The sequence below is a fragment of the Apodemus sylvaticus genome, chromosome 1, assembly GCF_947179515.1.
Source record: "Apodemus sylvaticus chromosome 1, mApoSyl1.1, whole genome shotgun sequence".
NCBI lineage: Eukaryota > Metazoa > Chordata > Mammalia > Rodentia > Muridae > Apodemus > Apodemus sylvaticus.
Genome location: NC_067472.1, coordinates 169,455,027 through 169,482,022, shown reverse-complemented (window position 1 = coordinate 169,482,022; position 26,996 = coordinate 169,455,027). Strand labels below are relative to the sequence as shown.

The 26,996-nt window shown below is 56.2% G+C and overlaps 5 protein-coding genes across 8 annotated transcripts; 4 read left to right on the top strand and 1 right to left on the bottom strand.

Annotated features, from left to right (window-relative positions):
* Positions 1-280: 280 nt before the first annotated feature.
* On the top strand, positions 281-3,807 carry Kcna7 (potassium voltage-gated channel subfamily A member 7). Its single transcript, XM_052178737.1, has 2 exons — positions 281-934; positions 3,001-3,807. Exons 1-2 carry the CDS (start codon positions 281-283, stop codon positions 3,805-3,807), a joined length of 1,461 nt encoding a protein of 486 aa, XP_052034697.1.
* Positions 3,808-7,180: 3,373 nt separating this feature from the next.
* Positions 7,181-9,762, top strand: Ntf4 (neurotrophin 4). 3 transcript variants are annotated; one of them, XM_052163141.1, is made up of 3 exons: positions 7,387-7,812; positions 8,206-8,322; positions 8,873-9,762. In XM_052163141.1, the coding sequence occupies exon 3, from the start codon at positions 8,884-8,886 to the stop codon at positions 9,511-9,513; it is 630 nt and encodes a 209-aa protein (XP_052019101.1). In that variant the 5' UTR covers positions 7,387-7,812; positions 8,206-8,322; positions 8,873-8,883; the 3' UTR covers positions 9,514-9,762. The 3 variants fall into 3 exon arrangements, with proteins under 3 accessions (XP_052019105.1, XP_052019101.1, XP_052019098.1); XM_052163145.1 differs by lacking the exon at positions 7,387-7,812 and adding an exon at positions 7,181-7,277 and having other exon boundaries at positions 8,206-9,762; XM_052163138.1 differs by having other exon boundaries at positions 8,206-9,762.
* Positions 9,763-10,420: 658 nt separating this feature from the next.
* Positions 10,421-13,839, top strand: LOC127669286 (uncharacterized). Of its 2 annotated transcripts, XM_052163127.1 has the most exons (5): positions 10,422-11,969; positions 12,153-12,353; positions 12,435-12,599; positions 13,139-13,257; positions 13,474-13,839. In XM_052163127.1, the coding sequence occupies exons 1-5, from the start codon at positions 11,814-11,816 to the stop codon at positions 13,808-13,810; spliced, it is 978 nt and encodes a 325-aa protein (XP_052019087.1). In that variant the 5' UTR covers positions 10,422-11,813; the 3' UTR covers positions 13,811-13,839. The 2 variants fall into 2 exon arrangements, with proteins under 2 accessions (XP_052019093.1, XP_052019087.1); XM_052163133.1 differs by lacking the exon at positions 12,435-12,599 and having other exon boundaries at positions 10,421-11,969.
* A 797-nt stretch (positions 13,840-14,636) lies between these two features.
* On the top strand, positions 14,637-15,283 carry LOC127669329 (lutropin subunit beta). Its single transcript, XM_052163151.1, has 2 exons — positions 14,637-14,822; positions 14,954-15,283. The coding sequence occupies exons 1-2, from the start codon at positions 14,646-14,648 to the stop codon at positions 15,194-15,196; spliced, it is 420 nt and encodes a 139-aa protein (XP_052019111.1). The 5' UTR covers positions 14,637-14,645; the 3' UTR covers positions 15,197-15,283.
* A 34-nt stretch (positions 15,284-15,317) lies between these two features.
* Ruvbl2 (RuvB like AAA ATPase 2) lies at positions 15,318-26,947 on the bottom strand. Its single transcript, XM_052163120.1, has 15 exons — positions 26,696-26,947; positions 24,217-24,271; positions 22,924-22,979; positions 22,526-22,667; positions 21,973-22,102; positions 21,808-21,874; positions 18,554-18,660; positions 18,384-18,477; positions 18,114-18,237; positions 17,712-17,806; positions 17,469-17,587; positions 16,102-16,221; positions 15,790-15,919; positions 15,520-15,634; positions 15,318-15,427 (listed from the first exon to the last, which is right to left on the bottom strand). Exons 1-15 carry the CDS (start codon positions 26,705-26,707, stop codon positions 15,402-15,404), a joined length of 1,392 nt encoding a protein of 463 aa, XP_052019080.1. The 5' UTR covers positions 26,708-26,947; the 3' UTR covers positions 15,318-15,401.
* Between the last annotated feature and the right edge of the window lie 49 nt (positions 26,948-26,996).

Here is a 26,996-nt window from a genome sequence, read left to right as displayed (position 1 = left end):
ACGCCTGCAATCCCAGCATTTGGGAGGTGGAGGCAGGAGGATCATAAATTCAAGGTCATTTCAGCTACACAGAGTTCTAGGCCACTTTGCTACATAAGACCTCGTGTCCTGAAACCAAAAGCCAAACAAATAAAATAGATGACTACAAGGGAAAGCTCAAGAGAGCCACGGAAAAGCGCCCGGGGGCAGTGGGGAAGGGCAGGCGTGGGAACGGCAGAGGGCGCCCCGCGCCCCGCGGGGGTAACGCCGCCCCCTCCCCCGCGCCCTGGCCGGACTTTCCATGCTATTTTTACGCGCGGACACCGGACACCCGGCTGGGGTGGCTGCGGCGTCGGGGCCACACGTCCGTTCACCGGTCGCCCGGGCTGTGCGCGCCATGGAGCCACGGTGCCCGCCGCCCTGCGGCTGCTGCGAGCGGCTGGTGCTTAACGTGGCCGGGCTGCGCTTCGAGACCCGCGCGCGCACGCTCGGCCGCTTCCCGGACACGCTGCTGGGGGACCCGGTGCGCCGCAGCCGCTTCTACGACGGCGCGCGCCGCGAGTATTTCTTCGACCGACACCGGCCCAGCTTCGATGCGGTGCTCTACTACTACCAGTCGGGCGGCCGGCTGAGACGGCCGGCGCACGTGCCCCTCGACGTCTTCCTGGAGGAGGTGTCCTTCTACGGGCTGGGCGCGGCGGCGCTGGCGCGGCTGCGGGAGGACGAGGGCTGCGCGGTGCCGCCCGAGCGGCCGCTGCCCCGCCGCGCCTTTGCGCGCCAGCTCTGGCTGCTCTTCGAATTCCCCGAGAGCTCGCAGGCAGCGCGCGTGCTCGCCGTGGTCTCCGTGCTCGTCATCCTGGTCTCCATCGTGGTCTTTTGCCTCGAGACGCTGCCAGACTTCCGCGACGACCGCGATGACCCGGGGCTCGCGCCGGTAGCTGCGGCTACTGGCCCGGTGAGGGGCGGGGATTTGGGGAGGGCCGGGGCGGGGCCTTGGAAGACCTGGCCAGTCAGAAGGTGTGGCAAGGGAGAGGAGGATGGAAGCCCTAAAAAAAGAAAAAAGAAAAAAAAAATCAAAGATGTAAGCTGGGTATGGTGCTTCATACGTGAATTCCTGCAAGGAGATCGAGACAGGACGATCGCCACGGGTTGAAGGCCAGTCTAGGTGACTGTATGAGAGAGTTTACATAGAAACAGTCAGTAACTGAGGATTTGCCTCAGAGGTAGACAACCAGCGAGGGACTGGTGCCTGGCTCAGTGGTAGATCATCTGCATTGAATCACAAGGTGACTTAGGGGTTATGTGGCTCAGTGGTAGAACTCCTACCTACCACTCTACAGTGGAGAATTGAACCCAGTGGACCCAGGTTCAATTCCCAGCACCCACACGATGGCTCACAACCATCTGTATGTAATTCCAGTTCCAGGGAATCCGGTGCCCTCTTCTGGCCTCCTTGAACACCAAGGCACACACATGTAGCACAGACAGAGACAGAGATGCAACTATCCATTCATAAAAAATAAATAATTTTTAAAAAGAAGAAGAATCATCCCCCAGTAAGGGGTGTGGCTCAGTGATAGAATTCCTCGGTGAGGGCTTAGGGCGTGGATCAATATAGAACAACTTGCCAATCATATGCAAGGCCCTGGGTTCCATCCCTAGCCGTGTGAAAGACATGGCCGTGTGAGGCCGAAGACATGGACAGACTGCAGTGTCCATGCATCTGGCAGAGAAATAGGAAAGACAGATGGTCAGGCAGGGCTGACCGCCAGGAAACTGGACTGTGGTAGGTTGAGGTTTAGGACCGAGAGCAGAGGTAGCATCAGGAATTTGCACAGAATCAGGCAGCGGCATAAAGCTGAGGGCCACACAGCAAACATTTTAGCCATTCTGAACCATTATCTGCTGTCTGGTCCGGACTGAAGGCAACAGGACAGAGTAGACACAAGGAAGGCAGAACCAGAGGAGGACCCCGCCCTTGGAGAGTCAGCACTGGCCGGGCAGGGCACGACACTGGGAAGAAAGAGATTCTCGCCAGTCGATCATGAGATCAGGGGCTCACACCAGCCAAAGAGCAGGACTGTATTTTGGTTACGCCTTTTTAAAACTACACACATGTGAAAAGATAAACAGATCTGACTATGTAGACCAAGGTGGTCTGGAGCTTGCTATATAGACTGCTATATAGACCATGATTAGACTTAAACTCACAGAGATCCAACTGATTCTGCTTTCTGGGTGCTGGGGTTGAAGGTGTCTACAATTGTGTTTTACTCCTTGATGTACTGTGGTACAACCCAGGGCATCAGGCAAATGCTCTACCACCGATCCGAGCCTGCAGACCCTCACTGGGTGATGCTAGGCAGGAGCGGTACCACTGATCCACACCACCACACTGTCCTGGGGGAGTCTAGTTAGGAACTGCTATCTCCGAGTCCCCTCTCTGGGATATTCAGAACAGGGCTCCACCATTGAGCCACACCCTGAGCCCCTCACAGAGAGCGAGGGGTTCTAAGCAGGACCTGCGCCAACAAACTCCAACACCTATTTTTTTTTTTTTTTTTTTTTTTTTTTTTTTGGTTTTTCGAGACAGGGTTTCTCTGTGTAGTCCTGGCACTCCTGGAACTCACTCTGTAGACCAGGCTGGCCTCGAACACAGAAATCTGCTGCCTCTGCCTCCCAAGAGCTGGGATTATAGGCGTGCGGCACCACGCCAGACTCCAACCCCTATTTCTTTTCACTTTGTATTTTGAGATGGTCTCACTAGTTGGCCAGATCTGCCTTGAAATTACCTGTCCTGCCTCAGGCTTCTGCGTGTGGAATGGCAAGCTGTGTCACTGGGCCCAGGAGACACCGCCTTTTCTGCCCATAGGTCTGAAGAACAGACATTCAGCTGTCCAAAGGCAGTCGCTGGGGTCTTGAGTTGTGTAGGACAGTGAGGTTGATGTTGCTGTTTTCATATTGAATCGGTGACTAGAGGTGTTGGCCTGGCTCCCTGACCCCTTTCTGTCCCCTCTGCAGTTCCTCGCTCGGCTGAATGGCTCCAGCGCCGTGCCAGGAGCTCCTCCCCGACAGCCCTTCAACGATCCGTTCTTTGTGGTGGAGACCCTGTGTATCTGCTGGTTCTCCTTTGAGCTGCTGGTGCGTCTGGCGGCCTGCCCAAGCAAAGCTGTATTTTTCAAGAACGTGATGAACCTCATCGACTTTGTGGCCATCTTGCCTTACTTTGTGGCCCTGGGCACGGAGTTAGCCCGGCAGCGGGGTGTGGGCCAGCCAGCCATGTCCCTGGCCATCCTAAGGGTCATCCGATTGGTGCGTGTTTTCCGCATCTTCAAGCTATCCAGGCATTCGAAAGGCCTCCAGATCTTGGGTCAGACACTGCGGGCTTCTATGCGAGAGCTAGGTCTCCTCATCTTCTTCCTCTTCATCGGTGTGGTCCTTTTTTCCAGCGCCGTCTACTTTGCTGAAGTGGACCGGGTGGACACCCATTTCACCAGCATCCCGGAGTCCTTTTGGTGGGCAGTGGTCACCATGACCACGGTTGGCTATGGGGACATGGCACCGGTCACCGTGGGCGGCAAGATTGTGGGCTCTCTGTGTGCCATTGCGGGTGTGCTCACCATCTCTCTGCCCGTGCCTGTCATTGTCTCTAACTTTAGCTACTTTTACCACCGGGAGACTGAGGGCGAAGAGGCGGGGATGTATAGCCACGTGGACACACAGCCCTGCGGCACCCTGGAGGGCAAGGCTAATGGGGGGCTGGTGGACTCTGAGGTGCCCGAACTCCTCTGGCCCCCTGCTGGGAAACACATGGTCACCGAGGTGTGAGGGACAGCTGGGGTCTCCAGGAAGCATGGGGTGGGAGGGAGGAGGGAAGGCGGGGTCAGGTGCTGGGTTAAGGACTACGGTGGTAACGAAAGGGTACAGAATCTGAACCTGAAGGCATGTCACATGGTAGACCTAGGGGGACCTTATGTGACATGAATGGCCAGGATTTGGGCTGTGTCCAGGGCTGCTTCCCCCATTGGTTGTGCAATGTTGCAGAGCCGTGCGATTCTCCATGGGTAAGAGACTTGGTCATATAGTGTGGATTTCCTGGTGTGTGTGGGGTCCCACTGGGGACACATATGGTCCCATTCAAGTGGATGATAAGCAGTTACCGAGCTTTAAGTCCCCTAGGGCCAAGCTGGCTCCTGTAGGTCTCCAGAGTGACCATGTGGCTACATGGTCACACACAGAGGTTATGTGGAGATACATAGATGATTGTATGGACTCGTGTTTCTTCTGGGACTCCAGTTATTTTAGATTCTGTGAGCTCTGGAGTCTTGTGGACAGAATGTGATCACTCTGGCTCCTGAAGGAAAAAGGGTTAGGGTATAAAAGATAGAACGAAGCCCAGCAGTGGTGGCGCACGCCTTTAATCCTAGCACTGGAGAGGCAGAGGCAGGTGGATTTCTGAGTTTGAGACCGGCCTGGTCTACAGAGTGAGTTCAAGGACAGTTAAGGCTATACAGAGAAACCCTGTTTCGAACCGCCCCCCCAAGAAAAAAAATAGAAGGAGACAGAAACTCAGAGAAAGGGACAGCGACCCCAAAGCCACAATTCTCTGTGTTGCGCAGGGTTACAGGGTTGGAACTGTTTTAGGGCCATGCACGGCTGGGATGTGTGACCACGTGAGTCTCCTAACGGCTGAGTCTGATGACGTCTTTGGTCTCATGGGACCATGCTGACTCATGTCACTGGGAGTCCCATGGAAATGTTGGTTGATTTTGACTATGTGAGGGCCATAGGCGCCTGGGAAGACTGTGGGAACTAGTAGTCTGCTTACCTTGTTCCCGCAGGACTCATTTCCATGTTGCCCTGGGCTGTAGCACAGAGATTCAGAGGCTGGAGCCACAAGGAGGAAACACACTAGGTGAAGAGTAGGCACTTGGAAAAGATGCAGCAGGAGACGGAGATCTAGAAGAAGAGAGAAAGATGGAGAGAAGGAACAGAAGGAGATGGGGAGGGGGAAGAGGGAAGGGAAGGAGGGAGAGGCAGAGTGGGGAAAGATCAATAATGCGGTTGGACACCCAGTGACGGATGTGCAGAAAGAGGGAGAGATGGGGGGGGGGACCTGGAGCCCAAGGGGCATCCTCTCTGTTCTCTGAGTCACAACAGGCTCTAAGCCGTGGCGTCAGCATCCCTCACAGCCAAGGAAGGTCACCACACTCCTGGAGTTCTGTGTCTCCTAGGACAAAAACCCAAGGCTGCCAAGGGCTGTGGCTTCCCCCAAGGTTACCCAGCACGTCATAGGACCAGGGCTGGTGGCAGGTGGCCTGCCTGACACCCCCACAACTTCTGGTGAGCAGGTATTGCCCGAGGCCACTGGTCCTGTGTCTTTTGCTTTTATCCCTTGAAACTGGGTCCTTCTATGTAGTATTATTGGCTATCCTGGAACTCACTATGTAGACCAGGCTGGCCTTGAATTCACAGGCTCCTCCTGTCTCTGCCTCCCAAGTGCTGGGATTAGAGCTGTGGGGACAGGGGTTCACTACATCTGGCAAGACTCTGCCTCTTCTAGAGGAGGAAGCTGATATTGGAGGGAACAGTATTACCCTAAGGTCCACAAAAACATTTTTTTGGAGTCTTCTGGGACTGAGAGACATTTTGGGGAGCAGGAAAGGTTACAATCACTAACAAGAGTTCAGGGTGTTTGACTGGCATGAACTTATTAAAGCCTGTTCACCGGTGCCTAGTGTTGAGTTATTTTTCATAACGATATCACCTGCTTTAGTCATATGAACTCTTGCTTAAGACCTGAGGGAGAAGCATCTTAGAGGGGTTGCCAGGAGGATTTGGCATCTAAGTCATAAGCCATCAGGGGAAGGATGCGAGGGGAACCACCTTGACTACCACCCATACAAGAGAGAGGTAGGAGGGGCAGGGGCAAGGGCGTGATGCTGACAGAAAGAAGACATGCCAGGCAGAAGGGAAAGCAGAACTCAGAGAACAGGGAGACCTGGAGAGGGAGGGAGGGAGGGGGGAGACAGAGACAAAGATACAGAGAGACAGAAACGGGGGGGGGGGAAGGAGGGAAAGAGAGATCAAGTCAAGAGACAGAATTTCCCTCTCTTCATAGACTTCTCCCTTGATGCCCAGAGACTGGATTTGGAGTCCCTTGGTAGGCATGGGCCTTGTCAGGAAAGAATGAAAGGTCAGAGAGGTGACCCAAATGGGCCCCAGACTAGGAAGTGCCCCATCCCACCTCCAGTAAACAGCCCGAGTGGGATCTGAGTCACCCTGGCTGGGATAGCACCTTGAGGGGAACACCCTAATCCGGGGACACCCTTCCTGCCACTTTGCCATGCTATATTTAGGTTGGGGGGATGGGTGCTGGGTGACCCCCCCAAAGGCAAGTGTCAGCTTCCCTCCTAAATATAGCTCAGGGGTAGGGGAACTAGAGTCCCAGAGTGGGGGCATGGCAGAGCAAAGGGCCCTGCCACCCAGGGGCCCGTCTGCTGCAGAAACACCCTGCTCGAGGTCTCCCCAGCATCCTGTCTTTCTGAGATCCACTCCGTGGGGTGTTTTCCTCCCTCTAGGGCTCTATCTCTCTGGCTGGGTGTTTGTCCCCGTGTCTGATGGTCACAGCTGGCTGTTTCGCGAGGCAGGTCACAGTTCTGAAGGCTCATCATGGTCTCCTCACTTTAATTACCTTGAAGTTTTCTTATCCACCCCAAGACTTCCTGGTCCCTGGCCAAGAAATTCCAGGATAGAAGACTCTGTGGGGGAGCCCGACAGTAACTGTCTCCAGGCATTGAGCCTTATCACTACACAAACCCAGCTGGCTAATGTCTGCCTGGGAGACCCAGGAAGGGAGACAGGAGGGTGGGAACCTGCACTAGACACTATAGCAATCCCAGGCCTGACTCTGGGTCTGAATACTGGGTCTAAGGGAGGAGGACTGGGGTCTGGACCCTGTGTCTGAAGGAGGAGGGCTGGAGCCTGGACCCCTGGGTATCAGGGCGGAGGGGCGGGGTGTGGATCCCAGTGTCTGATGGAGGAGGGTTACAGCCTAGACTTTTCTGAAGCTGAAGTGGCCGAGGCCCGGCTTCCAAGGTGCCGGCCCGCGCGTGCTAGGCGGGATCCGCCGCCCCTCCTCCGCCGTCGGGCGCCGCCCCGCCTCCTCCCAGACCCAGGCCCTCCCAAGCGCAAACGGCGAGCAGCCGGCTAGCAGCGGGCGTCCGAGCTGCCAGCGAGCCGGAGGAGGAGCCGCAGCGGCGCCAGGGGCAGCCCGGGAGCAGAGAAGGGCGCCCCAGGTAAGAGCTCCGCGCCTCCTCTGGCAGATTACACGGTCCGGGTCGCCCGGCCCCCGGGTAGGGAGGGACGGGGGCGGGGCCGATAGGGGCGGGGTTTGGCGGAGGAAACTGAGGCAGGACGGAAGTCTCCGATCGGTGCAGCGGATCCCCTCCAACCGACTCAGGAGCAGGGATCCCCAGCCCAATTTTCTTGGATGTGGAAGCAGGGAATCTCCATTTATGAGCACCTTGGAGGAGGGGCCGCAATCCTAGAACCTGTGGGTCTGAGGGAGGAGGCGTCTGGCGTCCAAGAAACTTAGTCTGCAGGAGGAGGCATCTGGGGAACCAGGTCACCCTCGCTGAGGGAGGATGGTTCAGGGGCCTTGGGCCCCTGGATGTGAGGAAGGAGACTGCTGTGGACCTGAACACAGTCTGAGGGAGGAGGCAGCGGGCACCCGCACTCCCTGTAGTGAGTGGTGTGGTAAACCTCTGCCCCTGATCACACTCAACACTTCCCATTCCCCCACCTCGGAGCCTGGCCAGCCAGACACTCCAGGTATGCGCAGTCGGAGTCTTGGGCGGGCCCCGGCCTGTCCTGCGAGGAGCGAACATTCCAGGAAGCAGCCTCAGGGACCCAGAGCGTGGGCCGGCGGGGACCCGGGTGTCCAGGCCAGCCCCACCCCCGCCGCGTTTAGTGGAGGAACGGGAGGAGGGGATGTAATCTCTTCCAGTTGCCTCACCTGCCCCTCCTCTCTGCTCCCCCCCATCTGCTTCCCATCCCTCCAGAGCTGTCACCTGCACTGGGAAGGGGGGGCGCGCTCTGCAGGTGGGCGGGGCCTCTACTCCAGGGCACCCTAGGCTTTCAAAGACTCTGGAAAGGGTGGCTTTTTATGGAGAGGTCGCACCCTTCCCCCATCTGCCTCTGTAACTGGTTTCCTTCCTCCCACAGGTGGCTGCCCCTCCCTCTCCTGAGATGTCAGGGAAGAGACCTGTATCCTACACAGGGGCCCCACACAGCCTGGGGGCCCCCAGTCCCAGAGTGAGGGGGCGGAGGTGCTGTTGACAGGTCTGGTATTCATTCACCTGCTGTTTTCCAGTCCTGGCCCAGCTTCTAGAATGTTCTAGTCTCACCATCTCCCAGCAGCCAAGTCAGGGAAATCAAGGCCATGGATTCGAGGGCTCCTCCAGGTTATGGGAACACGAGGGCCAAGTGGCATTGCACAGAGTTCAGATCTCACCCGCGCCACTTCCGGGTTGTGCGACCCGGTAGAAAGGGTGTCTCCTCGTGTTTGACTGTATAGCCCTGGCTGGCATGGAACTCGTGCAAACGGGCCAGGCCTCAAGCTTGTGGCCATCTTCCTGCCTCTGCCTCCTGGTTGCTGAGGTACAGGTGTGCATCACCACACCCAATTTTGCCTATTTATTTACACTAACCGAATACCTATTCTTATTCTAAAAGCTAAGCATTCCTCGGGTTCTAGAGCATAAGGTACCCCTGAGGTCCTCCCACAGTCCGCCAAGCTGACATCTGCCCTCGGGTGGGGCAGGAGGGGGCCCTGACTTCGGCTACTCCGGTGTCTTCCTTCTCTAACCACGGCCTCTTTCTCCATCTTCAGGTGTGCAAGCCATGCTCGCCCGCCACCCCTGCTCTCTCCTCCTTTTCCTTTTCCTCCTCCCCAGCGTCCCCATGGAGCCCCACCCCCCATCCTCAACCCTGCCCCCATTTCTGGCTCCTGAGTGGGACCTCTTGTCACCCCGAGTGGCCCTGTCACGGGGCGCCCCTGCCGGGCCCCCTCTCCTCTTCCTGCTAGAGGCCGGGGCCTATGGAGAGCCGGCAGGGGCCCCAGCCAACCGCAGCCGGCGCGGGGTGAGTGAGACGGCACCGGCAAGCCGCCGGGGTGAGCTGGCGGTGTGCGACGCAGTGAGTGGCTGGGTGACCGACCGGCGGACAGCTGTGGACTTGCGTGGGCGCGAGGTGGAGGTGCTGGGCGAGGTGCCTGCGGCAGGTGGCAGTCCCCTGCGTCAGTACTTCTTCGAGACGCGCTGCAAGGCCGAAAGCGCTGGGGAAGGTGGCCCAGGTGTGGGCGGAGGGGGTTGTCGCGGCGTGGATCGCAGGCACTGGCTCTCAGAATGCAAGGCTAAGCAGTCCTACGTGCGGGCGTTGACTGCAGACTCCCAGGGCCGCGTGGGCTGGCGCTGGATTCGGATCGACACAGCTTGCGTCTGCACGCTCCTCAGCCGAACGGGCCGGGCCTGAGGTCCGGGCTTGGGAACTGCCCAGGTTGAGGGGGAAAAAAAAAAAAAGCTGGATGCTGAAAGACCACAGGGGTGGCCCGGCTGCTCTACCGTGCCTTCTGACTGGGAACTGAAATTACCACAGAATGGAATCTCTCTCAAATCTCAGTCCGTGTGGAATGTATGATGAAACCAAATGAGGTTTCAAGTGATGACTAGGAGTTCTGCCAGAGGAATTTGACATTAATAATAATAACCAATGTTTACTATCTGCTGTTTATCAGACCTAATATATGACTCTGGTACCCATCTTAACATCAGAGGACCCTGGCAAGAGGGACGAGGAAAGAACGCGTGAAAAAGGGGTGCATACGCCGGGGTTAGGCCTCGATCGGTAGGCTGTTTCTGGTTGCCCAGCACACACACAGTCCTGGTCTCTCTCCGGAGCACTGCATCAGAAACCATGCATGGTGGTACTCACCTGCTGGTAAAGGCAGGTAGATCATCAACATCCTTAGCTACACAGAGAGTTTGAAGTCAGCCTTGTCTATTTGAGAATCTATCTTAAAAAATAAAATAAAAGGCCTGGGACTGGGTGTTGTAATATGTACCTGTAATCCTAATACTTGAGAGGCTGCAGACAGAAGATTGCCTGGAGGTCCAGGGCAGCCTGGGCTACATACTTAAACTGTTCCGTCTGGGGTAAGGGCAAATGGGTCAGGTGGGAAAACGTTGGGGGCCACTGGCCCCGGACCCTTGAGGATGTGATCAGGGAAAGGCGGTGGATTCCCCGGGAGCCTAGGTTTCCCGGAGAAGTCTGATCTGGCCAAGCGCACAAGCATTGCCTAGAACACAGCATCCTGCTTTGAGAACGGCCCTAGTCTTTTTTGGTTCAGCTCTGGTTTGGAGACAAAGTTTCCTCATGCAGCTCATGGGAGGGCGGAGCTTGAACTTTTTTTTTTTTTTTTTTCCCCAAGACAGGGTTTCTCTGTGTAGCCGTGGCTGTCCTGGAACCCTGTAGACCAGGCTGGCCTCACACTCAGGGATGCCTGTCTTCCTCTCCCTGATGCTAGCCTTAGAGGCTGACATCACTGCTGTGTGACTCGGCCTTGAATTCCTCTTCTGCCTCTGCCTCCCGAGGGCTGGCATTAGAGTGCATGCAGTGCCGGGGTTGGAGTCCAGGGCTTGCCGCATGCCAGGCAAGCCGTCCATCATCCTAACCAATGCCCCGCCCCATCACCATCACCTTTCTAATGCTTCGGGACACAGTCTCATGAAGCTCAGGCTGGCCTAAAACTGGAATGTAGCTGAGGATGACCTTAATCTTTTTTTTTTAATGTCTTTAATTTTATGCGCATCGAATGTTTTGCCTGCACGTATGGATGTCTTTATGCATGGGTGTGTCTCAGCAGCCACGAGAATATCGAATCCCCTTGGGTCAGGATTTAAAGATGGCTGTGAGGCACCAGTGGGTGCTGGGTGCTGAATCTGGGAACCACGCATCCATGTTCTCCAGCCCAGACTTTAATGACTTTAATCCCTTGAGTGCTGGGATCCCAGGGGTGTGCAATCAGTCACACCTGGGAGACAGGTTGGACTCATAATTCTCAAGCACCAGCCTCCTTAGTTTTGGAGAAGCGGGCCTGTGCCACCACAGGAAGGTGTATAGATATAGTCTTTGAGGGCAGCTTCACCCACACTGCGTGAGCCTGGCCCGCGCGCCAGGCAGGATCCACCCCTGATGCTCTGACGGCGACCCAGTCCCCACCCTCTAACCACCTCCCACTCTCTCCGACTGACTTCCCATCTCTTTTCTGTGAGTGAGGAGCCCATGCCCCCCCTTTCCTAAGTGTTTCCTGGTGTATTTCTTTTCTTCAGTCTCCCCAGCCCCCCATACCCAGGTGGAAGTTTTCAACCAAATGAAAGGCAGGCAGGACTGGGGACGCTCAGCCTTCGTGGAAAAGAGCTGTCTGGAAACTGTTACCCCGAGGTGGGCAGGCCTGGCAACCCGAGAGTCAGGGGCCCCATGGGAAAGGGGGCGTTTAGTTCCTCTCCCGAGTCAGCCTGTCTGTGTCTGTATCTGCTATGTCCCCTCCCCTGACCTCCTGCTTCCTTTCTTCTCCTCGTTAGGAGACTCCACCCTTCCCTACGTATCTGCGGTTCCTTTCGGGTCTTTCGATCCGATTCTCCTCTCTGAAAGTCCTAGTTGGGGTTCCCCTAACCCTCCACGCGCCATTGGCTGGGTTCAGAGTGGGCAGGTTCTGTTACCAGGGGCAACGGCCACAACAAGCCGGTTTCTTGGCTTCCCAGAGGGTGAGGACCATGGCAGGTCGGACCCTAGCTCTGCGATATGGGCCCTCTTGGTCCCCCATTACTGAAACTGAGGTGCTTGGATCCTGGCCCAGCTGGCGTCTCACCAGCAGTGGGGTCGCCCACCACAGGATCCCACCGGTGTCCATTCCTCCGTCTGCTCTAGAGGTGAGAGGGTGGAGGGGGAGACTGGGGGAGGGGGGCAGTTCACAAACTTGTGTGCCAGGAGAAAAGAGGACCAGGGTTAGGTTCCTGTCTGAAGGTGGAGGGGTCTGGGAGCCTGGATACCAACCAGGAGTTGAAGGGATTGTTTCTTGGGTCTTTTGGCTGACCTACATGCCCTCTCCTCAGTCTATAGTCAAGGCGCCGCTGCCTGCAGCCTCGAAGCACGACCCACACATCTGGGCTTTCGACGAAGTCATTAGCAGATGGGAAACCACCTCCCACGCAGCACACACCCCCAAGATGCGCGGTGGCCCCTGTGCTCAGCCCAAGGCACCAGAGCATGAGGACCCCAGGCGGACATTAGGCATCAAGTCTTTGGCAGAAAAGGTAGGGTTCTGGGATCCAGCAGTCTGGGGGTGAAGAGGGCTGGACATTGGAGTCCCTGCTCCCTCACCTTGATTCTTGTAGTTAAGAAGACATGAGGGCCGGGGTGTTCCCCTGATCACGAAATACCAGATCAGCGAGATGAAGGCACAATACAATGACTGGCCAGATCTGGATCAGAGTGCCCCCCTTTTTACGGAGCCCCAGTCCCCAAAGCTCGCTGACCACCATCGCGGGGGACCTTCTCAGGTAGAGTGGGCTACATGGGCACCACAGGAAGAAGCCTGGGCTGTCCAGAGGGTTAGGGACCAGACTGAGCCTCTGGGCTGAAGGAAGCTCGCATTCTATGGGGTAGCTAGAAGGTATTGGGGTGGGGGGCAGGGTACTGAGTCTTGAACTGTGGGGGAGAGAGCTGGAAGGTTCGGAAGTTGCTTCTTGAGGCTGTGGGCTGCTGGTGCAACGAGCTAAGCTAGGTAGGTAGTTGCTCCCCAGAGCTGCACTAGAATATTCTGAGACAAGTTTGGCTTAGAAGATGAAATTAGGTTAACTCGGCAAGAGGCAGTCAGGTGGAATTGTCATCCAAGACATTTAATGTCCAGTGTTAGGGTAACTGTTGTGACTAGGAGGGAAACTAGAAAGGGTGTGGCAGCAGGAGTTTGGGTTCTTGCTCACTGAGTGTTTGGATAGGGTGGAGGTTTGAGGCACTAACACTAGTGGCGTGGGGAAAGAAGGGCTTTGAACACAGGGTACAGTCTTTCTTGCCCACTCCCTTTCCCAATATTTCTTAGGCACTAATCCCCTGGACGAAGAACCCCGAGATGGCTGGCAAACCCTTCACAGTGAACAAGATGGGCATGCTAGATCGGCTCCAACCCTATCTGACCACTTCCGCTCGGGATTTTACAAGGTGAGCCTGTGCCTAGCAGGTGCTGGTGAGCAAACTCCTCTCCTTGGCAGTTCCAACTGTAATGCAGAAACCACAGAATTGTCCCAAGCTGAACTCTTCAGCTCCTCAGAGCCTCTTCTCTTCCAAAGCAGCAAGAAACCATTTCTAGGCTCTTGAGTCCCCTGGAATCCGAACTCTGCTGCTCTTGGACCTACTCACCTGCTGCCCCGCCCACAGGAATTTGTCTGGATGTCCCCGTCAGAAACCAGCGATGGGCCACAGTTGGCCAAAGCAAGCATCCCGCCGCCGCCAAGAGCTGGAAAGTAAACCAAGGCTGCGCCCAGCTCGTGCACGCCCATCGCAACCGGTCGTGCCGTACCTGGGAGCCCTGTCTCTGACCCGGGAGTCCTACGGACCCTTGGTGCACCCACTCCGTAGTATGGACCGCTTTTGCCCAGTCAACACACCCTGGGGCGGCCCCCACCGGAAACCAGTGCCAGGCCTCTACAGTGTACCCAAGGCCTACCGCACTGAGAATTCCCGCTATGGGAGTGCCAGGGCGGAGCTGGTGTGAGCGTGCAAAGCCCACCCACCATGTAAACCCATGGATTTGTGGGTGGGCCAACCCGGACACAACCCTTACTTCCAGAGGCTCCTCCAGGCGCAATTTACTGAACAAGAAGTTTTATAGCTGAAACCACACCTATTTTTGGACCCAATCCATGCATCCTGACTCGGGGGCTGGGAGAAGGGTGGCACTCCACCTCTGGTGGTATTGAAAGAAAATTTGGAGGCCCACTCGACCGAACCTGCAGCTGGAGCTGGGCCCTCCTATTTAGTTGTACCCAACTATCAGAGCGGGCCTGACTGAGGTCTACCCAGCGTCCTGGGCCTTCAGCTAGCAGCCTACAGGGTTCTCCCTTTACCTTGTTTCCAGTGCTTCCAACGTCAGCTAAGCCCAGCCAGACACCTGGGCCAAGTGTGAGGCCAATTCGTTGAAGACACTGGAGCTGGTCCCTGGCTTCCCTGACCTTGTCTGTGTCTCGCCCCCAAAGAGATTAGTGTCTAGGTTACACAAGCCTGCAGCCTCTGCTTAGTGGCCTTGCCACCCCCACAACCCGCAGGTATAAAGCCAGGTGCCCAAGGTAGGGAAGGTATCAAGAATGGAGAGGCTCCAGGTAAGACAGCAGGGCCTGGGGTACCCCAATGCCACCAGACCCATAAATGGACAGCCTGGTGACCTGGGGGTTGGTGGGTGGATGGGGGGGGGAATCCTAGCTGGTGGACTTCAGAGAGAGAAATAGACTTGATGGCCGGTGATGGGTCTTGAACGACAGTTTCTAGATTATACTGAGTGGGTCCAGAACCTGGGATGGAAAACCAGGTCAGGGTAGAGTGAGACACCGGCTATGTCCCAGGGGCTGCTGCTGTGGCTGCTGCTGAGCCCAAGTGTGCTGTGGGCCTCCAGGGGCCCCCTCCGGCCACTGTGCCGGCCTGTCAACGCGACCCTGGCCGCGGAGAATGAGCTCTGCCCAGTCTGCATCACCTTCACCACCAGCATCTGTGCCGGCTACTGTCCTAGCATGGTGAGCTGACCCCACAGGGAGGGCAGTGCTGCCCTCGGCTGGGCTCATGGCAGACGGTGACAGTGGGGTACGGAGATGGCTCCTGGGCGGGGACACCCAGCCGAGGACCTCTTCCTTCCCCCCGCACTCAGGTTCGAGTCCTGCCGGCCGCTTTGCCTCCCGTGCCTCAGCCAGTGTGCACCTACCGGGAGCTGCGCTTCGCGTCTGTCCGCCTCCCTGGCTGCCCACCCGGTGTAGACCCCATGGTCTCCTTCCCTGTGGCCCTCAGCTGCCGCTGTGGGCCCTGTCGTCTCAGTAGCTCTGACTGTGGGGGTCCCAGGACTCAACCAATGGCCTGTGACCTCCCCCAGCTCCCAGGCCTCCTCCTCTTCTGAGGTCCACCCCTTAACTCCCCAGTCTCCAGGAGCTAGCAGGTTTTCCAAACGTCCCTCCCAATAAAGGCTTCATACAGCTGCACGCCATGTCCCTTTGTAGGCTCTGAGGACACAGCAGAGCTCCAGTTTTCAGTCATTTTATACAAAGTCACAGTGTTAGAACTTGTAGAAAACGGGATGGGAAAGGTTGGGGTGCAGGGCCAGCTCAGGAGGTGTCCATGGTTTCGCCTTCTGTGGAGAGGGGAAGTCAATGTGAGTGAGCGCCGCGGGGGGTGGGGCCCGCAGCCCCCCACAGTGCTAGCTGCCAGCCGGCTGACACTCACTGAGCTCATTGAAGAGGAAGGCGTCCTGGTACTCCTTCATGTACTGTGTGGAGCGGGATTCGTCCAGGAAGAGCGAGTACACGCGCTTAATGTCGTCCACCTGCACCTCTGTGCCCTGAGAGCAGCGGGACTCGGCCGTGTCAGCGGGCACCCCCCCCCAGCCTTCTCTAAAATCATCGGGCACCTGCTGTGGTTCTTAGACCCCACTAAATACCCACGGCCCACCCCAGGGCCCATCCCTCGGTCCTCCAGGCTAATCCACTGGCTGACCTTCCGTTTCCGGCACACCAGGCTGGCTGCCGTGATGAGCTGGATGGCGTAGCGCAGGGAGGTCTCGAGGCCGATGCGTGTCAGCACGGTGTAGGCGTCTTCGCTCATCTCCACGTCCTCCTCCTCACAGCTGTGGACAGGAGCGGCCTGTCACCCCACCCGTACCATAGCACACACCACACGGATGCTGGGGGCTCAGAACCACAGATGACGAGGCTAAAAGAGCCAAGGCGCAGGGAGGGCCTCCCCCCATCCCCACTCTCTCCCCACTGCTGGTCTTCCCCAACCCAGAAGCCTGCATGAATGCCGCACCGGATGCGCAGAATCTGCTTCGTGTCCTTCTCGCTGTAGGGTGACGTTGACACAATGAGCAAGCGGTCCAGCAGGTCGATGGGGATGCCGTGGGGACTCTGGTAGCTGGTGCCCCGGATGCTGGGGGTCAGGGAAGACTGTTAATGGACGTTTCGGGAAACCATATGGACCACCTGGGAACTCAGTAACTGAGCACAGGCTGTCAGCTGCAAGCACGGCTCACAGCAGCTGTGCTGGGGCCTCCTGTCCCCTGCTGCCCAGGCACATCCAGACAGTTCTGGGTGTGCCGTGGCATCCATGGCAGTTTGTCCCAGGCACAGGGAGGGAGTGTAGCCTTGAGTACGAGAACACTGCTCTCCAGGGGAGGCTCCGGACAGCTGCGGGAATCTAAGCTACCTTTCACGCACTTTCAGGGACTGGGGAACTAAGTGCAGGAGGACATCAGCTGGCAAAGGGGTCCTGAGGGCTGCCTCCCTCCAGCCCTCAGATCCACGGCTTGGCTGGCCCAGCCTGTCAGCGCTGCCAGCCATCTGTGTTCACCACAGCCGCACCTAACTCCAGTTCCGAGGACCTGGAAACTTCTTGTGGCATCTGTGGGTACCACATGCATGTGTACACACACACACACACACACACACACACACACACACACAAACTAAGTCAGAGAATGAAGGGGCTGGAGAGGTTAGAATGCATCCTCTTCTTACAGCGCGGACCCAGGTGGATTCCCAGGACCACACCCGGCAGCTCACACAGATTCTAGTTTGGCTGCAGGGCACCTGCCGTGCTAGTTTGGACTGCCACACCTACATTCATGCTTGCACATATCATTCCCCTACATTCACAGAACAACAAAAGATGTCATGCTAAAAACATATGAGACAGGGTGAGGGGCTTGATGAAGCCGTCAGCCATCACCAAGGGAGTTTGCCTCCCCAAACTTAGGTTTATGTACTCTTAATCTGGGAACTATCTAGAAAGGGCCTCATGAATGTAGCCTAGGCTATCCTAGAACTCAAACTCCTCCTGTCTCAGCCTACCTGGTACTAAGCCTATGGTTGGTGCTGGCAGGCTCAGTGTCCATAGCATCTTTAGGTCAATACTTGTGGACTGACAATTAAGTGGTGGGGTTCTGAGTGACAGTTTGATCACAGCAGTTTGTGACATATCCAGTAGACAGCCCTGTGCTCAGCACTTTGGGTGCCTAGGCCAACAGTTCTGAAGTCCAAGTTGAACAGATTTATCTGCGCAGCACTGTGAGGCCAGCTCAAGAAGGAGTAGCACTCAGCAGACAGTCAGTCCACTCGCCCCGAGGCCACCATCACCCCTGGCCCAGAATTCCCTTCTGCAGACCCCACGCTGCTCACCGGGTAATGCCGCGGTTGGTGGCCATGATGAGCACAGGCGCCATGTCACTCTCCAGGGCCCGGTTGAGGAAAGAGAAGCTCTCAATGTCCAGCATGTGGACCTCGTCGATGAACAGCACCTGAAGCCATCAGGGCACAGGTCAAGGCCCCCTGCGCCTGGCGCCTCAGGTCTGAACACCCCCCCCCCCCCCCCCGGGCCGCCCGGAGCCTCAGGTCTGAACACCCCCCTGGGCCGCCACTCACCCCAGGGATGATCTCCGCCTTGCCCTCCTCCCTCCACTCAGCCACCTTGGCATTGATTTGCTCTCGGACTTCGGACTTGATTTCCCCTGTGTCTCCTGCCAGAGACGGGGTGTCAGAGATAGAAACTGGGTTCAGGCCCGGGTAGGCAAAGACAAAGTGGAATACTGGGAAGGAGGGCTCTGGGCTGCAGCAGCGGGGCCAGACCCACAAATGTGCAGAGAGGACTTGAGGACAGAGCAGGGAAGGACACACTCAGACGGGGACAGAGGGCAAGCAGCAGGTCTGTTAGGAAAGCTCACAGTACCAAGGAAGGGCAGAAAGGCTGGGGCAGGCTGTGCCAGGGAGGAAGGCAGGTGCCGGAGCAATCCCGGTGCTGGGGACTGCTGGGGGAGAGCGGCTGACCTGAGAACAGGGCCAGGAAGCCCTGCGTGCGCGAGTTGATGACGTCGATCTCGTGCAGGGACACGGTGTGCACCACCTCCTTGCGTTTTTGCAGCTCTCCGTCTGGGCACTGCACAAACTTGGTCTACAGGGCCAAGGGCAGGTGTGAGGGCAGCCAGGGCACGGCCCCGCAGCCCCACTCTGAGAAGTAATGCAGCGCCTGACCCGTGTCCTAACAGAGGACATAGAAACATCCCAGTGCCCATGCCGGGTGAGGGGTGGGCCAAACACCTGGGAGCCCATGGCGTCGTAGTCTCGGGCGCGTGTGAAGGAGCGGCCCAGCTTGGAAATCTTGCCGGTGGCCTTGTCGATGGTAATCACATCTCTGAAGGAGTGACAGCAAAGTGTAAGAGGGCTGCGCTCCCTCACCGCCCATCCACCTTCGTGGTCCCGCGGCTCACCCGGCCTGGACCTTGTCCTTGGTCAGGGACTCGATCATCTTGGTGCCCAGGTCGTAGATGGTCTCCATCTCTGTAGTCTTGAGGGTCAGTTTGCCCACCTTGGATCCCTGAGGGCGACATACCAGCAAATGCTCAGAGGACTTCGCCCCATTGTGGTCACAGCTTCAAGTGGGCGTGGCACAGGCAGCTCGTGGAGGGGATAGCGCTGGGAGGTGGTCACTTGGGTGCCAGGACTTAAGCCGTATCCCCTAGGGCAGGTGCTGCTGTCACCATGGGCCCACAAGAGGGTGGGATCATGTCAGACTTAGCACGGCTCTTTCAGATCCAAATGAAAGGCATTCTGGTTTGCTTTCTTCTGAAGTCCCAGGGCTAGAACCCTGGGCCCTGCACTACATCCCCGAGGCACCCCCTGCGCTCCCATGGACTCTGGGCAGGCTAGCCCTCCACCACCGCACTGTGCATCCCCACAAGGCTCATTACATCATCCAGGGTGGACCTGAATCCCTGGGCTCAAGAGACCTCCTGCCTCTGCCTCCCGAGTATCTGACCACAGCAGAAAAAAAGCATTTTTATTAATTAGAAAATCAAAGCAGTAAATAAAACGACAATTAAGCTGGGCCATCAGAATGGGTGGAGCACTTGAAACCAGTCCTAATGACCTTGGGACCCCCACGCACAAGACCCCTACTCCTACAGCTTGTCCCCTGACCTCTACACACTGAGTAAATGCAAAACCAAAACAAAAGAAAAAACTTTTATAAAAGATAAAAAGCAAACAATGCCCAAACCCTTGCAAAGTAAGCACACTTGACACCCCCAGGCCTGAGTCCGGGCGTCAGCCGTCTGTTTCTGGATCCTGTCACAAGTGATTTTCCTCCTTTGAGTCCCAGAAGGAGGCAGAGTAGAAAGAGGCGGGGTAAAAGGAGGGACTGGGGGCAGCCGGGACTGTCTGTACACACATATTCTAACATTTTATTCTTTTTAATTACAAGCACGCATGAGTGTCTCTATGTGGGTTTATGCATGTGAACACGGGCACCCACAAAAGCAGAGGAGGTACCGGATTCCTGAAAAGGTTGTTACAGGTGCCCGTAAGTCACCTAATGTGGAAACTAGGAACTGAACCTGGGTCCTTTGAAGAGCAGTATACATTCTTAACCACTGAGCCTCTAAAGAACAAATTCACTCACACACACACACACACACACACACACAAAGACATTTCTTGGAAAAAGCTTTACCCACCATATTCTTACCATATTTAAAAAGTCTTAAAAAAAAAAAAAAGAAAAAGAAAAAAGCCGGGCAATGGTAGTACATGCCTTTAATCCCAGCACTCTAGGAGGCAGAGGCAGGTAGATTTCTGAGTTCAAGGCCAGCCTGGTCTACAGAGTGAGTTCCAGGACAGCCAGGGCTACCTGGAAAACAAAAAACAAAAAAACAAAAATCTAAAATTTAATTATTAATAGATTGAGCTAATTTAGAACTTTATTTACAATTATTAAAATTACTGGGCAGCACACCTATGCTAAATCCATTTCCATTAACAACAAGGAATAACTTGGTTGTGGCTGTAAATCCTGTAATCTGAGCACTAAGGAGCGGGAGGTGAGGACCATAGCCAGTATGTGCTGCCTACTTAAAAAAAGAAAAAGAAAAAGACTGTCTTGAAACACAAACAGATCGAGAGCGCTGGTTCACACCTGTAATCTCAGCCTCAGGACACCGAAGGCAGCCCGGACATGAGATCCACTCAGACACAACAGGTCAGAGAGGTGGCTCAGCAGAGTGCTTGGCTGTCACACACAGGACTTTCCCTAGCACTGCACAACTTGGGCAGTGAGGTCTAGCACTTAAGAGGTGGGGCTTCAGAAATTCAAAGCCATCCTTAGTTATATAAGAAGTTCAGGGCTAGGGAGACGCCTCAGTGGTTAAGAGTACTGACTGCTCTTCCAAAGGTCCTGAGTTCAAATCCCAGCAACCACATGGTGGCTCACAACCATCTGTAATGGGATCTGATGCCCTCTTCTGATGTGTCTGAAGATAGCTACAGTGTACTTACAGAGAGAGAGAGAGAGAGAGAGAGAGAGAGAGAGAGAGAGAGATCCTAGTGAGAGGACTAGAGAGATGGCTCAGCAGAGGTGCAAGCACGAGGATCTAAATTTGGATCCAGCACCCGTGTCCCATCATCACTATCATCACCATCACCACCACCATCACCAGGCGCGGCAATGTGCAGGCCTGTCAGCCCAGTGCTGTTGGGGATAGAGAGGATCACTGCAAAGTCTGGCTACCAGCCTAGTTCCAGGTTCAGAAAGAGACCCTGTCTCAAAGACATAAAAGGAAACTCAACATCTAGTCTCTGCCCGTGTCAACAAGTTCTCACACAGCATACAAGCACACTGGGGCTGGGCATGGCGGTCCACTCCTTTAATCCCAGCAAGAGATCACATGGCTGGCGTGTTGGCGTACAGGCACAATTTTCTCAACAGACAATGGAAAGTTCTATGACCAGATCCAGGTGGCGATGGCTGCAGGACCACCACCAAACCACTCACTCTGAAATGGCTGACACACGAGCTTGGCATGGACCCCAGGTCCCACCCCAGCAACTCCTGCAGCAGAGAAACTCCCAGAGCCTCTGACTCAATGCATCAGCCCTGCACAATCTCACCTCAGCTCTCAGAGAGATTTCAGACCAACTGTAAAACAGGACAAGGCAAACCTACTAGACTATCTATTCTACAAATAAATACAAAGTAAACTATCTTTATTTGCATACACAGGTGCGTGTGTACAAATACAGGTCAGGGACAACTAGTGAGAGGCTATTTCTCTTCTTCCGTCACATGGGTTCTGGGGCTGAACCTCAGACCTGCATGAAATAAAACAACCAGGCAGCCTGCTCAACATGCAACAGCCTCAGGTTTGACCCAGTGCAGCAAAAAGAAACAAATTCTCTACGACCAGGCAGAAAACCCCCAAGTACCTGACAGACACAGCCAGCTGATACCAGAAGCAGGAAGTGTGGGGAGGGCCTCAGAGGCCTCTGGACCCAGGTGCCCACAGTAACTCATCTGGCTTATCTCACTGCGTAAGAAACCGCCCGAGACGCCTTCCACAGAGACGCCTTCCACAGAGAAGCCTTCCACAGACACGCCTTCCACCGGCCCCACCTTTGCCTTTTGGCTGGAGGTGGCTTAGCCACGAGCATGGGCGACACAGGTGTTGGGACAGAGAAGCCTCAGACTCACCGTGCCTGTGGCTGGCCGGTCAATCTGGATCTCCACCACCTCACCTTCAATGATCTCGGTCTCCTCCCTGTGGGACAGACAGCACAGCCCAGGTCAGACGGCCCGGGCCACCCTGATTCTCTGACCAGGACTGCGGGAAGCGTGGCTATCCCACGGGACACTCACTTGATACGGACACCAATGGACCGGCGGAAGGCTTGCGTCAGAGCCTCAGTCTTGCTCATCTCCAGAGAAAAGATCTCACTGCCTGCGATGGCTGTGAATGGTGTGTCGGGGCCCAGCGCCTGGGCCATGCCTGTGGGAACCAGAGGTCAGTCAGCTGTGGCGGCTGGCCCTGGGCCCCTGACACAGTGGTTCTACAGTCCATGTTTCCAGACATCCTCAAAAGCATTCACGCATGCCTCTACCCAATGCCCAGCTCTCTGAGCTATTTGGTCCCCACTTCTGCATTCTTCTGTCCTAGTATGAGTCACCTTGAGGCAGGTGACATGGCCCCGCCCCTAGGCAAGCGCTACTTCCAAACTGCTTCCTGGCGGGACCTTGGCTCTCCCATCTGGCCCACAGTCTCAGGAGACGGGACCTAAGACAGGAGACCCCACGTCACTGCTCAGAGGCCCGAGACAGCAGCCTCCTGATGCTTCTATGTGACTGTCTGTTAAACAGAGCTAGCCTGTGTGACTTCCACAGAGAAAAACGCCTGCCCCTTGAGGCCTCTTACCCATGGCAATGGCTGTCTTCCCAGTGCCTGGCTGGCCAGCGATGAGGACGGCCCGCCCCGCAATCTTCCCTTCTCGGATCATCTCCAGCACCACGCCGGCTGCACGCCGGGCAGCTAGCTGCCCCACCATGCCCTGGGAAGCCTGGAGGGTGGGAGGCGAGAGGACATGACGGTGACTGGCTGCTGAGCCACCACTGCATCCCCACCAACCCCGGCACACACCCTGCCTGCAAACAAAACAAAATAGCACTGATTTCTCTCTCCTTCTTTCTGAGATAGGGTCTCACTCTGTAGACCAGGCTGGCCTTGAACTCAGATACAAGTGTCTCAGTATAGAAGCGAGAGGCCTGAAGCCCTGCCAGGCAGGGACAGCCCACACACCCAGTCCATGGCTCTACCTGTCGTGGCTCCAGGGCATCATCCAGTCCCAGGCCCCGGATGTGGGAGTGAGCGCCTGTGTGGGAGGAAGGGAAGAAGCGTCACTGGCTGGTTCTAGGCCACACCATGTGGCTGCTGGGCTCAGCTGCTCTCTTGGTCCAGTGAGGCAGGAGGAAGCCAAGCAAGGCCACGCTCTGCACTCAGGAGCTGGAGGGCGCTACCAAGGCCCAACAACTAAATAACGGCGAGCGTCTCACAACGCACCGCGGGTGGACACTGGCGCTGGCACTCAGCTGCTGTTTTCCCACATCACAGTGACAAACCAGAGCTCGCTGCTACCATTCCTGGGCCCATCCGCAGGGATGCGGAGACAGGTTAGGGCCCCAGCCCAGAGGCCATCCAGGAAGAGGTGAGGCCAGCATCCCTGTACAGCAGCCAGTGGCTCCGTAACACACATCAAAGGGCCCAGGTACCAGACCCACCACCCTGCCTCCACGGCACCGCTCTCACAGTGAGCCGTGTCCCTTCTGGAAGGCATGAGATTTAGCAAGCCCGGGGCCTGCATGAGACCCTGGGTTCCAACTCAAGCACTGAGTGAGAGGTGCTTCGTTTCGAAAAAGTAGAATTCACCAGCCAGGCACAGTGACACTTTGGGAGGTAGAGGCCGGGACAGGAGGAGGACTTTAAAGTCATCCTGAGCTACACAGCAGGTCCAGGGCCAGCCTGTATGACACTGCCTCCAGAAGAGAAACAAGCCCAGGCGTGGGGGTGCAGCACTCGGAAGGCAGACGCAAGGGGATCTCCGCGAGCTCGAAGCCAGTCTGGTCTGCACAGTCAGGTCTACTTGGCCAGACTAAGTAGAAAGATCACAGAGTCCACCAAGGGCCTGCCTGCCCTTGGAGCCCACAGCCCTCTACCGTGTCTTAGAGGTGCTGAGTGACAGCGGAACAAGTGGGCGTGTCCTCTGCACAGCTGGCATGCTCAGAGCTGCCCCGCCCGCCTTGCTACAGGTGGTGAGCAAGGCTCACTACACAGCTGCTGGGAGAGACAGGACGAGACTCTCCACCTCCTGAGGCACACCAGGAAGGAGGCAGGCCCGAGGCACCCTCGGGGAGCATTTGACCACGCGCACTTGTATGCTGCACCCGTGGTTCAGATAGTCCACAAACTTCCAGAAACCCCACGGAAGCACACTAGGTAAACGGCAGCACAGTGTGGGGCTAAGGCCCTATCACACCCTTCTCTGTCTGTCTGTCTGTCTGTCTGGGAACTCAGCAGTAGTGTCTCCCCTCGTCCTGACCCTGTTCACTCACCAATTCGCTCGATTCGTGTCACATCGCGGATCTCGGGGACTTTGGTGGTGGCTGCCTGCAGGTGAGGATGATGCCGCGTAAGAAGATTCCCAGTTGTCACATTTTCATCTGCTCCCTGGAGGTCCTGCTGCCCACCAGGAGCCCCACCCACCCCACCCCTGCCTCACAGGCAGGCAAGACGCCACCAACAGCCACTGCCACCCTCTGTGTCATCAATCACTAATGGCAGTGATCAGCCCCACCACAGGGCCCAGGGAGACAGGCTGCGTGTCACCCCTCAGAGCCCTGGCATGACCTGGTGCAGAGATGCGGAAACCCTCCTGTCCCCATACTGAGCTCTGTGATGATGGCAGAGAGACTCGGACCAGGGCTCTGGCTCCCTGTAGGCACCTGCACGTCTCACGAAAGTCCACACCTCTCTGGTCCACCTTGGACTCCATGTTCCAGGTTCAAAACGCTAGAGTGCTGAGCCCATTCAAAAGACATCCACCAAGGCCTCCTGAAGAAGCAGCTAACACTGCCCCCCCTCACAGGGGGAGAGACATGCGTAAACACCTCCTAGAATGTACAAGTTCCTGGAATCCCCACAAAGCGAGCACACCAATGTTTACCACAGCCAAAGGCCACACACAACCACCTGTTCACTGACCAAAGAGTGGACAAACAGGATACAGTCTATTTATATATGGAATATTACTCAGCCAGGAAAAGGAGAGAAGCTCTGACACCAACACACCGCGGCAGACCGCTGAGTTGTGCTGAGTGAGCGGGCTCCCCACATAATGGAGACTGCATGTTGCGGTAGAGAGAAGACTGGGGGACTCCTGGCTGCTCCTTCTTCCCGGGGACCTAGGTTAAAGCGCCCACACATATGTGGCGACTCACAACTGACTCTAACTCTGGTTCCAGAAGATCCAATACCCTCTTCTGGCCTCTGCAGGCATAGCCATACATGGAGGGAAATCCCCATCCACAGGAAACAGGAGGAAAAGGCTCTCCATGTTGAATGATTCTTATATAAAGTATCCAAGAGGTGTGGGCAGTACAAAGTAGATTAGTGGTTGCCAAAGGCGCAGGGAGGAGGTGTGGGAACACTGGAGGGAGCCTGCTAAGACTTTCCCCGCAGCCACTGGGAAGGCTGTCGGCAAAGGTGCCTCAAGTCTGCGGCTACCCGAATTAAAAGGTAAAAACAAGAGACAGATAAACCCAGGTAGTGGGCCCTTGCACATTTTGTACTATTTTTTATGAACCTAAGAAACCACAAAGCTAAGCAGCCCTCAACCATAGCTCAGGATGCCTCCTCCCAGAACAAGGCCTTCTAGGATAGCCCATGGCCCAGGTTCGTTTACTGCCTGTCTCCTGCTGTGAGAGCCTTCCAACTTCCACTATTTGTAAGAGGCTGGGTGGAACCCCAGGAGCATGAGACCCCAAACTACTATTACACACAGGCCCTTCCTAAGGCGAGCAAAGACAAGCTCTTCCTCACCATGGTAACAGCAACAGACTCTCCACTGAGCGCCCTACAGCTTGCCTGGGCTCAACCTCATTATCAAGGCTGCTGCAAGGCCACGGTGTATCTTCACTGGGAGGTCTGGCGAGCTAATGCCAGGCCCGATTTGTCTGGTCTCACTTCCTGGGCTTCATCGCACACTTTCACACTCAAATAACTGTGGGATGGCACAGACGTGTGCACCAAGTGAGGTTCTGGAAAATACAAATGGTCTCTGGACAAGGCCCTCGCTCTGAACCTGTGCTTTGTTTCTCTTCCTCACGGACACGCTCCTGGCCCCTGACAGCCACACTTTCCCCTCTATGTGACCTGTGCTCTCAAACACACAGCACAACTCCCCACTTACTAATCTTCCCCAGAGTGCTGGGACTAAAGGCTTGCACTGCCATCTCTGACAGGCCTAGGATTCTTATTACACTGCTGCCTTCTCCAGCAGCTTCTAAAGCCACAACGAAGCTCCTTCCTCAGTGGTCAACACACTTCCTCCAGATCCAGTTGTCCAGGTCCAGCCCTCTTCCATTAGGTCCAGGCATCCTCCCCGGCCCTCCTCCCTCAGACCTAGGTGCCCTCCCCGGTCCGCCTCTCCCAGACCAGACCTCCTCCACTGTGACCGTCCCTCAGATCCAGGGATTCAGGCTCCAGCCCTCCTACTTCAAACACAAAGGTGCACACACCAGCCTGCTTCCTCAGACCTTGGTATCCTCTCCTCCCAACGCTTCCCATAGATCCGTGTGTCCTCCCAAGCCCTCTTCCTTCAGATCCATGCATCCTCCTCAGCATCTACTGCTCGGCCTCGGTGTCCTTCTCAGCATCCTCCCTCTGACTCAGGAGCACTCCGCAGACCTCCTCCGTCAAACCAGGCATCTTCCTTATCACTCCTCCTCCAGACCCCAGAGTCCCCTCCAGCTCCCTCCTTCAGACTCCGTAAGAAGGGTCACTCGCGGTCCTCCACATGCACCCAACACTTACCACGGTTGCCATGATGCACACCAACCGCCAATGCCTCGGCGGAAACGGAAATCGGCTAGGAGAGTGGCCTTCGTCCTCTCTAGGCTCCCGGTCATCCAGTCATCTCTATGGTTGATAAAATATGTAAAACTGGCCTGGGGGCGTACGCTAGGCCGCGCCCAACCCGAGAGGCTAAACTGGAAAGCGGGTGTTCTGAATCCTGGGTGGGTTCCTGACGTCTCTTGCTCCTCCTCCTATTACCTAGCCACCTCCCTCTTCCTTCCCCCCCGCCCCGCAACTGCTAAGTCCGATTGCAAAATTC

Excerpts from the sequence above, each read along its gene's own strand:
- Kcna7 (XM_052178737.1), top strand. The coding sequence starts at position 281 with ATGCTATTTTTACGCGCGGACACCGGACACCCGGCTGGGGTGGCTGCG. Across the intron at positions 935-3,000 it reads TAGCTGCGGCTACTGGCCCG|TTCCTCGCTCGGCTGAATGG; the intron begins GTGAGGGGCGGG and ends TCCCCTCTGCAG.
- Ntf4 (XM_052163145.1), top strand. The coding sequence starts at position 8,884 with ATGCTCGCCCGCCACCCCTGCTCTCTCCTCCTTTTCCTTTTCCTCCTC.
- LOC127669286 (XM_052163127.1), top strand. The coding sequence starts at position 11,814 with ATGGCAGGTCGGACCCTAGCTCTGCGATATGGGCCCTCTTGGTCCCCC. Across the intron at positions 12,600-13,138 it reads ATCGCGGGGGACCTTCTCAG|GCACTAATCCCCTGGACGAA; the intron begins GTAGAGTGGGCT and ends AATATTTCTTAG. Across the intron at positions 13,258-13,473 it reads TCCGCTCGGGATTTTACAAG|GAATTTGTCTGGATGTCCCC; the intron begins GTGAGCCTGTGC and ends CCCCGCCCACAG.
- LOC127669329 (XM_052163151.1), top strand. The coding sequence starts at position 14,646 with ATGTCCCAGGGGCTGCTGCTGTGGCTGCTGCTGAGCCCAAGTGTGCTG. Across the intron at positions 14,823-14,953 it reads CCGGCTACTGTCCTAGCATG|GTTCGAGTCCTGCCGGCCGC; the intron begins GTGAGCTGACCC and ends CCCCGCACTCAG.
- Ruvbl2 (XM_052163120.1), bottom strand. Across the intron at positions 17,807-18,113 it reads CTTCCTGGCCCTGTTCTCAG|GAGACACAGGGGAAATCAAG; the intron begins GTCAGCCGCTCT and ends CGTCTCTGGCAG. Across the intron at positions 15,635-15,789 it reads TGGTGTGCCGGAAACGGAAG|GGCACAGAGGTGCAGGTGGA; the intron begins GTCAGCCAGTGG and ends CGCTGCTCTCAG.